This window comes from Heterodontus francisci, chromosome 2, assembly GCF_036365525.1.
Source record: "Heterodontus francisci isolate sHetFra1 chromosome 2, sHetFra1.hap1, whole genome shotgun sequence".
NCBI lineage: Eukaryota > Metazoa > Chordata > Chondrichthyes > Heterodontiformes > Heterodontidae > Heterodontus > Heterodontus francisci.
The window spans coordinates 96490004-96505559 of NC_090372.1; the positions used below are offsets into that span (position 1 = coordinate 96490004).

The 15556-nt window shown below is 45.8% G+C and overlaps 1 protein-coding gene across 6 annotated transcripts in view; it reads right to left on the minus strand.

Moving 5' to 3' along the window:
- Positions 1–15556, minus strand: part of LOC137345699 (ATP-dependent translocase ABCB1-like) — a 165482-nt gene that overhangs the window by 116831 nt on the left and 33095 nt on the right. For all 6 annotated transcript variants that reach the window (XM_068008965.1, XM_068009000.1, XM_068008993.1 and 3 more), the window contains exon 3: positions 6627–6684. In XM_068008965.1, coding sequence (XP_067865066.1) covers positions 6627–6684 — 58 coding nt within the window. The remainder of the gene's footprint in view (positions 1–6626; positions 6685–15556) is intronic.

Consider the following 15556-nt stretch of genomic DNA (forward strand, 5'->3'; position numbering starts at 1 on the left):
CCCATGAATGGCCCAGATCTAATTTTAAGTTTATGCCCTCTTGTTATGGACTCCCCCACCAGAGGATATAATTACTCTTTCTCTCTTTCTACCCTACCAACTCCTTTGATCATCTTAAATACCTCAAATCAATCACCCCTTAATCTTTTATATTCAAGGGAAATACAAGCCTAGTCTATGTAACCAGTCCTCATAATTTAATCCTTTTAGCCCCAATATCATTCTGATCAATCAGCACTGTTCCAGCTCCAAGGTTAATCCTTCCTGAGATCCAGTGTTCAGAACTAAATACAGTATCCAGAAGGCATCTAACTAGAGTTTTGCATGGTTGTAACATAACTTTCACCCTTTGCATTCCAGGCCTCTTGAAATATATGCCAACATACCGTTCGCCTTTTAAATATTTTTTGTACATTAGCCATTAGTAATTTCTGTACTTGGACCCCTAAATCTCTTTGCTTATCAACAGTTCCTAGCTTCCTGCCATTAAGAAAATATTCTGATCCGTCAGGTAGCATGATCTACAAGATTATCAAAAGTTACAATTTTAAAATTAGACTAATGTTGTTACTTATATTAAGTTACAATAATTTTTCTTAAAGCATGTCTACTTCCTTATTATACCAAAAAGTGGCTTTGTTAACCCTTCACCAACTCAATGCATTTTAGGGGAAGCACATAAGGGAAAAGGCGATAGAAGTATTTGCTGATAGGGTTAGATAAACAAGGGTTGGAGGAGGCTTGTGTGGATCATAAAATGCCAGCATAAATCATTTGTGCCAAAAGGCCTGTTTCTGTGCTGTGAACTCAATGGCCCCGATATTTACGGGGAGGGAGAGTGGGATGCTCAAACTGCAAAAGAACTCAACAAGGCCAGGAAGGTGTATGTCCTGCTGAATCTAACAGCAAGACCTCATCATCGTTACTTTATTCTGTTTCCTTTCCGGCCAAATGGACAGACTGTTTGGTTGGCGGTTGTGAAAACCAGCAGTTGGAGACCGCAGCAGGGATCGTCTCTGGCAACTGGGTGAGGGCAAGCTGCAGATTGGAGCTGGAGGTTGGGTTTGGCCATGATGGCAAGGAGGCAGGGAGAGATGGATCATTGGGGTTGCGGGTCAGTGATCATGGCCCAAAAAGAGTACTGTCAAGTCACTTACTTTCTGGAGCTTGTAGCTCCCGCCTCCATTTTACTGCCCTTTTTGGTACCTTATGGCTAAAGAAAACAATAACACAATATGGTGGCAGTGTGTGGTCTCTGAAGATTTTTGAATTTTAAACACACCATCCACAACATAGTATACCAGCAGCAGCGATGTGCATTTGAAGACCACAGTGTGGAGGTGGCAGAATGTGTCAAAGTAGCAGCACTGAAGACAGGGTCAGCAATGGTGCTCAACGGGAACAGCGATCTCGAGCGAGACATCAAGAACAGCAATCTCTCCCAAAGTCCATCAAAGACAGGACGATGCAACACATCATTGGAGGCAGCAGCAGCACGACACTGTCAGGTTTGATGAACATCTGCTGAATTCAGTGCTCAAGATACTGTGACTACACGAAGGGGGTTATGTTTTTTGACAGTGGCCAACAAGAAAAGGCAGGAATCAAGTGGAATTAAGTTTGGGAAAAACGAGCACAATCAGTTCACTTTGGGGTTGCAAAGCATTAGTTTCTAGCCATAACCGCTTTGAGGGCGGAGTCTACCCAATCACAGGCAGAAAGCCCATGCTGCAGGCACTGAGCTCAGGGTGTGGCTGATGTTCAACACTGCAGACACAGCAGACCTGCAATTTATTTTCCCCTCAGGGAACATCTCAAAACCAGAAGAGGGAGTAATTTAAAGGGGAAAACTCCAGCCAACGATTATTGCAGATAAGAAATTTGATACTATGACTACCAAATACCCGTCAATGGATTGGAAAGCCCAAGATCTCCCCCACGAGTTGCAGCTCAACCAACAGTGCATGCAGTTGTGTTTTTTGGATCCAGCTGTTACGTACCTTGACAAGCAAGCAATCAAAATAAAAATCACAATCGGAAACAAAGGGTTTCACCAGTTCAACACCTCCGGACTATCTGAAGCAGATCAGAGGGATCCAGCAAGTCTCTGGAGTTCACTAGGGGATCAGCTAAACTTCAGGATTAATTTTAGAATCCACCATTCGGAATTGATGGCATACAAACAGCAGTCCAAGGAGACTATCGATCAATTCATTCGCAGATGTTGCAAGAACTGAAAAGTCTGTGATTTCTCAGAAGTGGAGTTATCCGAATGGATAATGGAATTGGCCATTGCATCTACCCCGATAGAAGCTTTTCAGAAAGAACTAAGAGACAAAGAAAAGTGTACGACATCAAAAGTCTCCTGAAAGAATGCAGCAAATTTGAGGCCATAGCTGCAAGCAGACACTGCATATGGACACTGGGTACAATAACCATAGGCGAGGTAACCAGGTCACCTCAACAAGGCAAAATATGTGGCAAATGCAGTGAACCAATTGAGAAACTGTCCAGTTTACATGGATAACTGCAAAATGTGTGGCAAGAAAGGTCACTGGGCAAGGCTGTGCCAGAGGTCTGGTACTGGAAAATTGGCCAGAAGTCACAGCAGGCCACAACATTACAAAAAACAAACACCACCTTGAGAGAAGCAGGAATTCATTCGTAAGAGGCCATCCTAGATGCAGACATGTCCACAAGATAGACAATGATGTGAGTGATACAGAGGGCACTGGAGGTGATCAAGCCTTTCATACAGTAACAGTTGCACACCAGCTAGATGCAGTTACACAACAGGAAGCATTCACCACCATTGACATCAAATGCCTAGAGAAGAGTGGACAGCACAAGCTACAACTCATGGTAGATACGGGGGCAAGTGCAAATATTTTTCCACTAAGAGGCCTGAAGAACCTGCATCTGGTGAGATGGGAAGCCATGATATGACCTACAAAGGCAAGACTTACTGCATACAATAGGTCCCCAATCAACTGTATAGGAATACTGACATTAGAATGCAGGTATGGAAACTCTAACTGGTCACAAAACATATTCTATATAGTCAATACCAATGGTCCAGCAGTTGCAGGGCTACTGGCATGTAGTGAGCTTCAAAATCATGACAATCCATGAGATCCCACGAATACACGACCAAAATAGTTGCGACTCCATAGAATCCATCCAGGATTTGCAACGAATGTACCCAGAATGTTTTGATACAATGGGAAGTTTCAAAGGAGATGCTGCTCTATGCATGAGAGACAATGCAATGCCTTCCATAGTTCCACCAAGGAATTGTAGCGTCCACATCAAGGACAAACTCAAAGCTGAGCTGGATACTATGGAGAAGCTAGGAATTATTCATTGTGTTCAGAAGCACACGGATTGGTGCAGCTCTATAACTGCTGAGATCAAAAAAGACGGCAACATCAGACCCTGGAAGGCTGAACCGGGCATTGAAACAATGTCCCCATAAAATCTGCACCTTGGAAGAGTTAAATTCAAAATATGCAAGGTCCAGATTCTTTTCAAAACTAGATGCAAAACATGGATACTGGTTGGTCCATCTCTCTGAAAGATCTCACGAATTAACAACTTTCAAAATTCCCTTTGGAAGATATTGTTTTTTGCGCGTACCATTTGGTTTATCAGTAAGCCAGGATTTATTTCAACAATGAATGGATCATATCATGGAAAATGTGTCAGGGTGTGCCTGTATTGCTGACAATATAGCCGTGATGGGCAGCACAAAAGAGAAGCATGACAGCCAGAAAGGAAGGCCTTGTATTCAACAGCAAGAAGTGTGTCATTAACGTGAGTCACATCAACTTCTTTGGCTCCATTTACTCTGAGTCGGCATAAAACCAGATCCCAGTAAGGGAGAGGATATTCAGTGCAAGGTAGAGGATGTTCAGTCCATGCCTAGTTCACAAGACAAAGAAGACCTACAAAGATGTCTTGGTCTATTTAATTTCCTAGCTCCCTACATCTCGTGACGACATGCACGTGAAACATCTCATCTTTACGGGAACTTCTCAGAAAGGATATGCCATACGTATGGATTGAGGACCACCAGCATGCAGGCGACTTGCTGAAGCAATCATTTTCAATAGAGGCGTGTTTACAGTATTACAACCCAAACAAGGATATTGTTCTTGAAGTAGATACTTCATTGAAAAGGTCCTGGAGCATGCTTGTTGCAAGGTCATTCAATCACTTTTGGTTTGAAAAGCTTATCGCCCACACAGGCCAACTATTCCATCATAGAAAGGGAAAGACTTGCACTGATATTCGGGTGCGCCAGGTTTCACATTCATCTTTTTGGCAAGCATTTCAGTTGAGACAGACTACACACCACTGGCGATGATATGGCAGAAACCACTGACCAGCATGCCACTTTGACAGTAATGGCTACTAATCAAGGTGCGATTGCAAAGTCAGACATAAACCTGGGAATCTTATGGTGACTTCTGATACCCTGAGTAGATTGCCCAATCCTAGAAAGTGTGAAGACATTCCACTAGTTCAGTTTGATAAAGTCGACATAGAGCTAGAAGATGTATACTAGATAGATTTAATGTGTTTCGGACAAAGTAAGTGTGAAGAGCTACAGGAGGAGATTTCCAAAGATACAGTTTTAAAAGAGTTATGGCAGCTCTGTCAAAGGATGGCCTGACACAATACAAGAAGTTCCTGCAGAGCTCAGAATTTTTTAGCCATATCGAGGTGAGTTGAGGGTATCTAATGGCTTTATCTTCAAAGGAAGACAAGTGTCAATTCCACAAATGTTTCACCTTGAAATTCTTTCACAGTTGCAACAAGGTCATATGGGTGTTGAGAATTCCAGAAGACATGCACGTGAAACTGTCTACTGGCCGGAAATTAACAATGACATTGAGTGAGCGGTATGGCAATGTGATGCATGCCAAGAGCATCAACCAAGCGAGCACAAAGAATTGCTCCCTCCACACCAAGTACCATCACATCCTTGGTCAAAGATAGCCACTGATCTCCTCTGGAAAAGGCAATGATTATCTGTTATTCACTAATTACTTCTCCAAATTTCCTATAATCTGGCAATTGAGGAACATGACAAGCGCGTCAGTTGCAAACACTATCAGCGCAATCTTGAGGTTATTTGGTCCCCCAGCGGAGATATTATCGGACAATGGACTGCAAAACACTGCCAAAGACATGTGTAAGAAATGGAATGTAAACCAAGTTACATTGTCACTGCATTACGCTAGGTTGAATGACCTAGCAGAAAGAATGGTATGCACAGTCAAGACACTGATTGTGAAATGTCAAGAGACCAAACAAGATCTCCATGTAGCCATATTGCAGTTGAGGGCAACACCAATCGGCACAGGATTACCATCACCCGTGGAAATTATATTTGGAAGACAAGTCAAAACAACCCTTCCTAGTCATCATCTCATGAAATCTTCATCAGTACAGGACAAACTGTTGGCCAGTCAAGAGAAGATGAAAGCTGTGCACGATAGCTCTGCATGTGCAGAGCTACCACCGTTACAGGTTGGACAGAAAGTCAGAGTAATCCATCCACAAGAAAGTATGTGGTATCCTATGGAGGTGGTCCAAAATCTGCACTGAACCAAGATTGTATGAAGTAACCAGCCCTAATGGAATAGAACTAAGAAGAAACAGATGTCAGCTTAGAGAATAACGTTATGCCTGACAACCCTATTGCTTCAAGAACACGTTACATTCCAACCCACAAAATGTAGCAAAGACAAGTGACAAGTTGAATGCTCAAGCATAAAATGACTGTCAGAACACACACACAGGTCAAGGAAAAAAAGTTGACAAATCTAGTTCCCAACCAAGCTACATAGTGACACGATCAGGTTAAGCCAGTAGAGAACCTATACATTTCAGAGACACTTGTTAAAGGACATAAGAATCAATGCATATGCAAATTTTTTTTAAAACTGTTCTGTTTCATTATGTGCATAGTTTATCTTGTTGTGTATTTCCACTTAAGGAAAGGGGAAATTGTGATATCATTTTAACAGTTGCAATATTTCACACATCATCACAAGAAGTGATGTCAACCAACATGTGACAGTTCAGTTGGAGTCTTGTTTGTCACCTGGTCACACTTGTATTACAGAGCTCTTTTGTAAACTTGTTACTTCACAATAAAGAACCCACAATTTACTTATCATCCAACTCAAGATTTTTTGGTACCTCATTACTGAAGAATAACACAACAATTACCATATGGATAAACCAATTTGCTCCAATCTGTCTTTATTCCTTTATTCCCCTTTTGAGTGAAGGAAATGTTGTTGCTAGCATAAAAAAAAGTAAATTTCATAGATTTCCTTTTCAAATACTCAGTCAAATAACAATGGGAAATTAACTTTGAGGAAGTCACATTGTCCTAAAATAGTGGATCAAAGATTGTATATGAACACATAAATAATTTGTGTACCAACATTCACACAGCATTATCGCCAAGCCCAAAGCTGTGGCCATATTGTAACTGTCATGTCACTAAATTAAAATAGTACATTTGAGTCAGTTTTATACTGTGCCTTGTGTGCAAGTCTCAACTGGAAACTGCAGAGGAGTGAATTTTTATTTAAAGGAGGCTTACATACCATCTGAAGAGAGCTAACTGATTGTACTTCTTCAACTTTCTTTTCATCTTTATGTTTCCTAAAAAAAAAGTGAAATACTTTTAAATACTACAGTACTAGTAACCTACTCACGCTTCCAGCTGCTGCATGAAGCAATATTTTCAATTCTCAGGTTGTGGATGCCACCGACAAAGCCTAGATTCCTGAGAAGATGGGAGGAGGTCAATTCAGGAGAATTACTGTGGGACTGGAGTCATATGTTAATTTTAAACATTTTATACGCCACAACTGACTTTTAATCGAAGAAAAAAGCAAAAACAAAGTGGGTGTGAAACTGGTGTCCTGTGATAGTGCAAAACAGGTAATAATGCATTGGCAGCCCATTATGAGTGGGGTGTAAAACTAGCTGCATATTTACTATCACCTATTTGGCACTACCATCCAAGACCAGTTTCACCCTCATTAGGTTTGGGTTTTCAACAGACCAAGCAGACTATCAATTCCCGAAAAATTATCTAAACATTCACTCTCCTCACTCAGTCGATAGAGACATTCAGGATGAATTTCCACAGTTTCTCGAGGGTTAGTGTGGTTCATTCACTAAAACAGATGGAGTGAGAGAACTGCTGTGGAAATTCACCAAATTTCTGTCTTCTCCAACTTCATGCTGTTACCCATCGCCCTCTTTTCCTTAGTTCCACTTGCAGTCTTCTTCTCCCGGAAACCAACCTGGCAGCTTTTTCTTCTTCAAACTAACCTTCTTCTTTCAAAATGTCAGTATTCCCCCCTCTTACATGTTCCTCCAATTATTTGCTTCCTCCCCTATGCTCCCCCCAACCCCCAGTTAATGTTGGCACTATCCTTTTCCCCTCTCCCCCCAGTTAATATTGGCACTATCCTTTCCCCCAGTTAATGGGCAAAATTTTGTCATCCTCTCATAGGTCCCGGCAAGGTCAAGGAAGCTGGCAACACCAGACGCTTGTCATCAGCTTGCGGCTCAGCATGGGCATGGCTACCCATGGTCCTTCGACCATTAGAGGCCTCAGCTGTCACAGCCTCTGTCAGCTGCTCCGGCATGTGTCTGATGCTCTCACCAGCTTGTGACTCTGAATCAGCACATGTCACCTGTGCATTCGGCTGACTGAGATCACACTTAACATATTGGAGACACTGGGCCCATCCTATTGCTGGATGGGGGTGGCCTCCAAGGCACTGATGGCAGCGTTGGATGGCTGCAATGCAGGTGCGGGTGCCATTTTTAAAGTGCTGCCAGCCTGGCTTGTACTGTTGCCTTTCAGTGAGGCAGTGAGCATGGAGTGTCGCTGGAACCCCTTGTTGTGGTTTCTAAATTCTGGACCCCCTGCACCACTGCTGCTGCTGTTTCTGTAGCTGGAACTCCTTGCATCCCTGAACTACTGCTGTTAACTGTCCTGGAGGTCGAGTGGACGGTGTGGGAGCATGTCCGAGGCAAGACACTGGATGGCCCCATGGTTTAGCCATGCCTCCTTGGAGATACTTCTCAGAATGCAAGAGAAAGGTGGGAGAGCCTCTTTCCAAAGGATGACAAGAGGACCCCTGCTTGAATAAGTGAGCCTGGATGGAGATTGCAGAGGAGGTCAGCAGCCATAGGGTCACTCTCTGGAACTGGGTCCAGTGTCGAAAGAGAGCCAATGACCTCCTTCGCTCCAGCAAGCTGAGTGCTCCATACTTCTCCCCTCTTTGGGGCTTGTATGTGGCTACGTGGGAGGGAGGGCGATCTGGAGAGGGAGTGCCCACAAATGTGGTGGCAAGAAGAGTAGGCATCACCACATCCTAGTAGATGCATGGCTGCATCTTGGTGACAGGCCACCTTCTTTCACAGCTCACCCTCATTACGTCCCGAGTGTGGATGTGGGGAGGAGCCATTTAGGGAACTCCATCAGGGGACACGGGACTGTCATTAGCATAACTGTTCTGTTGCTCTTCCTGCAAAGTCTAACTATGTCCCTCTTTCCACTTGCAGGAGAAACGGCCCCAGAATACCAGGGAGACCTTCAGGACTGGAAGTCGGATCCCTGATTAGTGTCTTCTGACGTTGGCTGAGCAGGAGGTTCTGGAGCTAGCAGGGGCCCAGGGCGGCCGTGCAATCATGTACAGTGAGACTAGAGTGTCCGCAGAAGAGAGTGAGGATTATGCTCATGTGACCTCCACCACACTTCTGGAGATCCACATCATGCATGGTTGGCATGAGGAGAGCTGAGCAGCCTAACCCACAAATGTTTGTGCCCGCTTATGCAGGTCATCATACATCAGAATGCAAGGGCATCGCTGAGACAGGTGGCCTACCGTCGACCCCTGAGGAAGAGAAGCAGCAGTCAGAAAATGCACTGCCACATCATTCCCTTGCACTCTCTACCAGCACAGATACTCTCACATTGGTGGGTATGTGCTCGGGCTTAGATTCAGGGTCACAAGCTGGTAAGAGCACCAAGCACATGCCAGAGCAGCTGACAGAGGCTGTGACAGACAAGGCCTCTGACGGTCAAAGGACTGTGGGTGGCCAGGCCCATGCTGAGCCCCAGGCTGATGAGCCTCTGGTGTCAGCAGCACCGGGCATGCTGGAGTTGCACAGAAGGGTAAAGGAACATCTGGCAGAGCTGCTATTGGAAGTGCGCAGTAATGTGTGGATGATGGAGGAGTCCATCCATGCCATGAGTGCTGTCATGTGAGCGCATGGCTTCCTCCATCGAGAGGTTGCCGACCCTCATGGAGAGCCAGATCCCACAGATGCACACAGACCTGCACACCATCACCTTGGCCATAGCAGTGGCAAGGTGAGAGAGGGACAAGGTGCCTGAGTCTTCTCCAGCTCCTTGTCCTTCTATGATCAGCAAGGAGGTTCAAGTGAGCCTTGAAAGGGAGGAGGAGAGGCTGCCCTCCACATCTGGGGCTTCCCTCAGGGCAGTCTGAGTCTGGGCAGTGGCTCCTCAGTGCCTCTGCCAGAGACACCAGCTCCAGTAGCTGTGATGACTGAGGAGTCTCCTGCATCTTTGCAGGAACCCTTCAGCCAGCTGGAGCCTTCCAGGCTTCAGGCACTCAGAGGATGTCTGCCAAAGTTATCCCAGGCCAAGGGATAGCAGCCTCCCTCCAGCCCAGCCACCACTGAGGTGTCACATAAAAGCGTATAAAGAGGAGCACCTAGATCCACTTGGGGCTTCACATGTGTATAAATTGTGTGTTTGTATTGTTTCCTGCAATTGGTGTCATAAATAGAGTTCATATTCATTGTTGTAAAATACTCATTCTTTCATTCCTGAATCATGTTTGGTCAGCGTGTCAGAGCATATGGTGAAGCTGGGTGCTAGGCACTGAAGTGCAATAGGAAGGAGACAACAGGCAAAACACAGAGGCGAGTCTTTATTCAGTTCGCTTTGAGAGGCCATCATAGTTGCAGGAGGCAGGTATATATGAGATTGTGTTGCACCTCCCTTGTGCGTCTCTTAATGGCCCTGGCCTCCAATGCACGGGAAGCAAGATCCAGTGCTGCCTGCTCAGTAGCCTCCTCCACATCCTCCTCGTTGGATGAGGACTAGCAATCAATCATGTCCTCTTCATGCAAGGCCTCCCCTTGAATGTGCAGAGCACAGCAGACCACCATGATATGTGAGACCCTCGCTGTGGCATACTGCAAGGCTCCACCAGATTGATCTAGGCACAGGAATCTCATCTTCAGAAGCCCAATGGTCTGCTTGATGGTCGCTTGGGTGGGCCAATGGCAGGTGCTGTATCTCTCTTCTGCTGCATTGCGAGGGTTCCTTACAGGTGTGAGTAGCCATGTATTCAATGGGTAGCCCTTATCTCTGAGAATCCATCCCTGAAGGTGAGCGGGCGTCTGAATAGCTGTGGCATCCGGGACTGCTGGAGTATGTAGGCATCGTGGTTGCTTCCCAGTGAGTGGGCACACACCTGCAGGAAGCACTTTCAGTGCTCACCGACTAGCTGAATGTTGATAGAATGGAAGCCCGTCCCGTTGATAAAGGCTGCTGGCTGCTCTGTGGGAGCCTTGATGGCCACATGGGTGCAGTCAATGACAACTTGCACCTAAGGGAATAAAGAAATGGGTCCAAATCTCTGCCTGACTGTCAGGGTCTGCCTGGTTGTGCACATAGTCACCAGTCCTCTTGAACAGGGCATTTATCACCTCCTTGATGCAGTGATGGGCTGCTGCCTGGGAGACTCCACACATGTCCCTGGTGGATCCCTGGAAAGAGGCAGACATGTAGAAGTTGAGTGCCATGGTGATTTTCAATGCCCTGGGCATTGGGCACCCACCCAAGCCCATGGGTCGCAACTCATCCTGCAGCATGGTGCATAAGTTGGTGACAGTCTCCCTGGAGAGCTGCAGTCTTCACTGACACTGCTGCTTGGACATTTGGATGGAGCTGAGTCAAGTCCGGTACACTCTCTGCCGTGGATAGGTCCTTCTTGGCATGGCCAGCTGCTGCTGCTTGCCTATTGGAGCTTCACAGGTGGGTCCAGCTACACCTTGGCCCTCCCTCCCTCTGAGCTGCTACGGTGTGGGATCCACAAAGACAGGGTGTATGAGATCCATGCCAGCTGATCAGTACCCCTTCAGAGCGCTGTCCTTGCAGAGATGAACTTGCCTTGGGATCTTCCCGTTGCTACTACCCTCCGAATATGTGCTAATGGCCCTCAGTGTCCATCCTTCCAGAAAGCCCAATATGTGACACTGTGCCCACCCAACCCCTGCACCCAATACCATGTCCACTCGACCACTGCACCAGAGAATGGGCCAACCCGTGCAATGTGCCCAGCATTGCAGCCCGACAATGGCCTTCGCTGTCCCCTCTTCCTTTATCCATTGTTCCCAATGGCTGTCTTCTCTGTCCTCACTGAGGCCTCGTCTCGGTGCTGCCACCTTTAAACAGCTGGGGATCAGAAGGCATGAGATCCCTGTGCGCCGTTGACTACATTTAAAATACCCATAAAATTGCGACCACTTAAATGCAAATGTATTATAACTAGCTGTTCAGCAATTTAAATTACAGTGCTGCCACGTCCGGGTGGCAACGCTGAATTGGAGCTTTCCCACCGCTGACAAAATCCAGCACCGACATCATGAGTGTATTGGGCGAGATTGTCTGTTGATTTTTCAGCCCCCAATGCCTCCACTCCTGTTCCTGCTGGCCAGACAAAATTCAGCCCAATGTTAGCACTATCCTTTCCCTCCTTCCCCCCCATTTAATGTTGGCATGAAATGATTTGAAATTTTTTGATACCTTAGGATCTCATATTGTACAGTAATGATATTGAAGTAATGCAGTATATGAAAATTAGAACTCATACCCATACATCGATAAGAATGCACTTTGTACTGATTAAGTTAAAGCACTTTCCTGCATGTGAGGTGTGCCATAGAAGTAAAAGTGATATAGTTGTACAGTCTTATACAGCACAGAAGATGACCATTCAGTCCATCGAGTCCATGCAGGCTGTCCACAGAGCTATCCAGTCAGTCCCACTTCCCTGCTCAATCCCCTTATCCAATAGAGAATATGGGATTGCATTAACAAAATGGCAAAGTTGAGTGATCAAAAAAATATCCATTTATGTGATTCAAAAAAGTTGATCATTTGAGTCACAAAACATTAAACATTGGACAATATATTATGAAAATTAAATAATTGCAAATCAGTTTTAAGAACAAAGAACAGTACAGCACAGGAACAGGCCATTCGGCCCTCCAAGCCTGCGCCGATCTTGATGCCTGCCTAAACTAACAACTTCTGCACTTCCGGGGCCCATATCCCTCTATTCCCTTCCTATTCATGTATTTGTCAAGATGTCTCTTAAACGTCGCTATCGTATCTGCTTCCACCACCTCCCCTGGCAGCAAGTTCCAGGCACTCACCACCCTCTGTGTAAAAAAACTTGCCTCGCACATCCCCTCTAAACTTTGCCCCTCTCACCTTAAACCTATGTCCTCTAGTAACTGACTCTTCCACCCTGGGAAAAAGCTTCTGACTATCCACTCTGTCCATGCCGCTCATAACTTTGTAAACCGCTATCATGTCGCCCCTCCACCTCCGTCTTTCCAGTGAAAACAATCCAAGTTTTTCCAACCTCTCCTCATAGCTAATACCCTCCAGACCAGGCAACATCCTGGTAAACCTCCTCTGTACCCTCTTCAAAGCCTCCATGTCCTTCTGGTAGTGTGGCGACCAGAATTGCACGCAATATTCTAAGTGTGGCATAACTAAGGTTCTGTACAGCTGCAACATGACTTGCCTATTTTTATACTCTATGCCCCGACCGATGAAGGCAAGCATGCCGTATGCCTTCTTGATTACCTTATCCACCTGCGTTGCCACTTTCAGTGACCTTTGGACCTGTACGCCCAGATCTCTCTGCCTGTCAATACTCCTAAGGGTTCTGCCATTTACTGTATACCTCCCACCTGCATTAGACCTTCCAAAATGCATTACCTCACATTTGTCCGGATTAAACTCCATCTGCCATTTCTCCGCCCAAGTCTCCAACCGATCTATATCCTGCTGTATCCTCTGACAATCCTCATCATTATCCGCAACTCCACCAACCTTTGTGTCGTCCGCAAACTTACTAATCAGACCAGCTACATTTTCCTCCAAATCATTTATATATACTACGAACAGCAAAGGTCCCAGCACTGATCCCTGCGGAACACCACTAGTCACATCCCTCCATTCAGAAAAACACCCATCCACTGATACCCTCTGTCTTCTATGACCAAGCCAGTTCTGTATCCATCTTGCCAGCTCACCTCTGATCCTGTGTGACTTCACCTTTCGTACCAGTCTGCCATGCGGGACCTTGTCAAAGGCTTTACTAAAGTCCAAATAGATAACATCCACTGCCCTTCCTTCATCAATCATCTTCGTCACTTCCTCAAAAAACTCAATCAAATTAGTAAGACACAACCTCCCCTTCACAAAACCATGCTGTCTCTCGCTAATAAGTTCATTTGTTTCCAAATGGGAGTAAATCCTGTCCCAAAGAATCCTCTCTAATAGTTTCCCTACCACTGACGTAAGGCTCACCGGCCTATAATTTCCTGGATTATCCTTGCCACCCTTCTTAAACAAAGGAACAATATTGGCTATTCTCCAGTCCTCTGGGACCTCACCTGTCGCCAATGAGGATTCAAAGATTTCTGTCAAGGCCCCAGCAATTTCTTCCCTTGCCTCCCTCAGTATTCTGGGGTAGATCCCATCAGGCCCTGGGGACTTTTCTAAATGCTTTGCAAGACACCCAACACCTCCTCCTTTTTGATAATGAGATGACTGAGACTATCTACACTCCCTTCCCGAGGCTCATCATCCACCAAGTCCTTCTCTTTGGTGCATACTGATGCAAAGTACTCATTTAGCACCTCACCCATTTCCTCTGGCTCCACACATAGATTCCCTTCTCTGTCCTTGAGTGGGCCAATCCTTTCCCTGGTTACCCTCTTGCTCTTTATATATGTATAAAAAGCCTTGGGATTTTCCTTAATCCTGTTTGCCAATGACTTTTCATGACCCCTTTTAGCCCTCCTAACTCCTTGCTTAAGTTCCTTCCTACTGTCTTTATATTCCTCAAGTGCTTCATCTGTTCCTAGCCTTCCAACCCTTACAAATGCTTCCTTTTTCTTTTTGATGAGGCTCACAATATCCAGTGTTATCCAAGCTTCCCGAAACTTGCCAAACTTGTCTTTCTTCCTCACAAGAACATGCTGGTCCTGGATTCTAATCAGCTGATGTTTGAAAGACTCCCACATGTCAGATGTTGATTTACCCTCAAACAGCCGCCCCCAATCTAAATTCTTCAGTTCCTGCCTAATATTGTTATAATTAGCCTTCCCCCAATTTAGCGCCTTCACCCGAGGACTACTCTTATCCTTATCCACAAGTACCTTAAAACTTATGGAATTATGGTCACTGCTCCCGAAACGCTCCCCCACTGAAACTTCAACCACCTGGCCGGGCTCATTCCCCAATACCAGGTCCAGTACGGCCCCATCCCTAGTTGGACTATCTACGTATTGTTTCAAGAAGCCCTCCTGGATGCTCCTTACAAATTCTGCCACATCCAAGCCCCCAGCACTAAGTGAGTCCCAGTCAATATTGGGGAAGTTAAAATCACCCACCACTGCAACCCTGTTACCTTTATATCTTTCCAAAATCTGTCTACATATCTGCTCCGCTACCTCCCGCTGGCTGTTGGGAGGCCTGTAGTAAACCCCCAACATCGTGACTGCCCCCTTCCTATTCCTGAGCTCCACCCATATTGCCTCGCTGCATGACCCCTCTGAGGTGTCCTCCCACAGTACAGCTGTGATATTCTCCTTAACCAGTAATGCAATTCCCCCGCCCCTTTTACATCCCCCTCGATCCCGCCTGAAGCTTCTAAAGCCTGGAACATTTAGCTGCCCATCCTGCCCTTCCCTCAACCAAGTCTCTGTAATAGCAACAACATCATATTTCCAAGTACTAATCCAAGCTCTAAGTTCATCTGCCTTCCCTGTTATACTTCTCGCATTGAAACAAATGCACTTCAGACCACCAGTCCCACTGTGCTCAGCAACATCTCCCTGCCTGCTCTTCCTCTTAATCCTACTGGCCTTATTTACTATTTCCCCCTCATTTATTTCACTTGCTGTCCTACTGCTCTGGTTCCCACCCCCCTGCCACACTAGTTTAAACCCTCCCGAGTGACACGAGCAAACCTCGCAGCCAGGATATTTGTGCCCCTCCAGTTTAGATGCAACCCATCCTTCTTGTACAGGTCCCATCTGTCCCTGAAGAGAGCCCAATGGTCCAGATATCTGAAACCCTCCCTTCTACACCAGCTGCTCAGCCACATGTTTAGCTGCACTATCTTCCTATTTCTAGCCTCACTGGTACATGGCACAGGAAGTAATCCTGAGATTA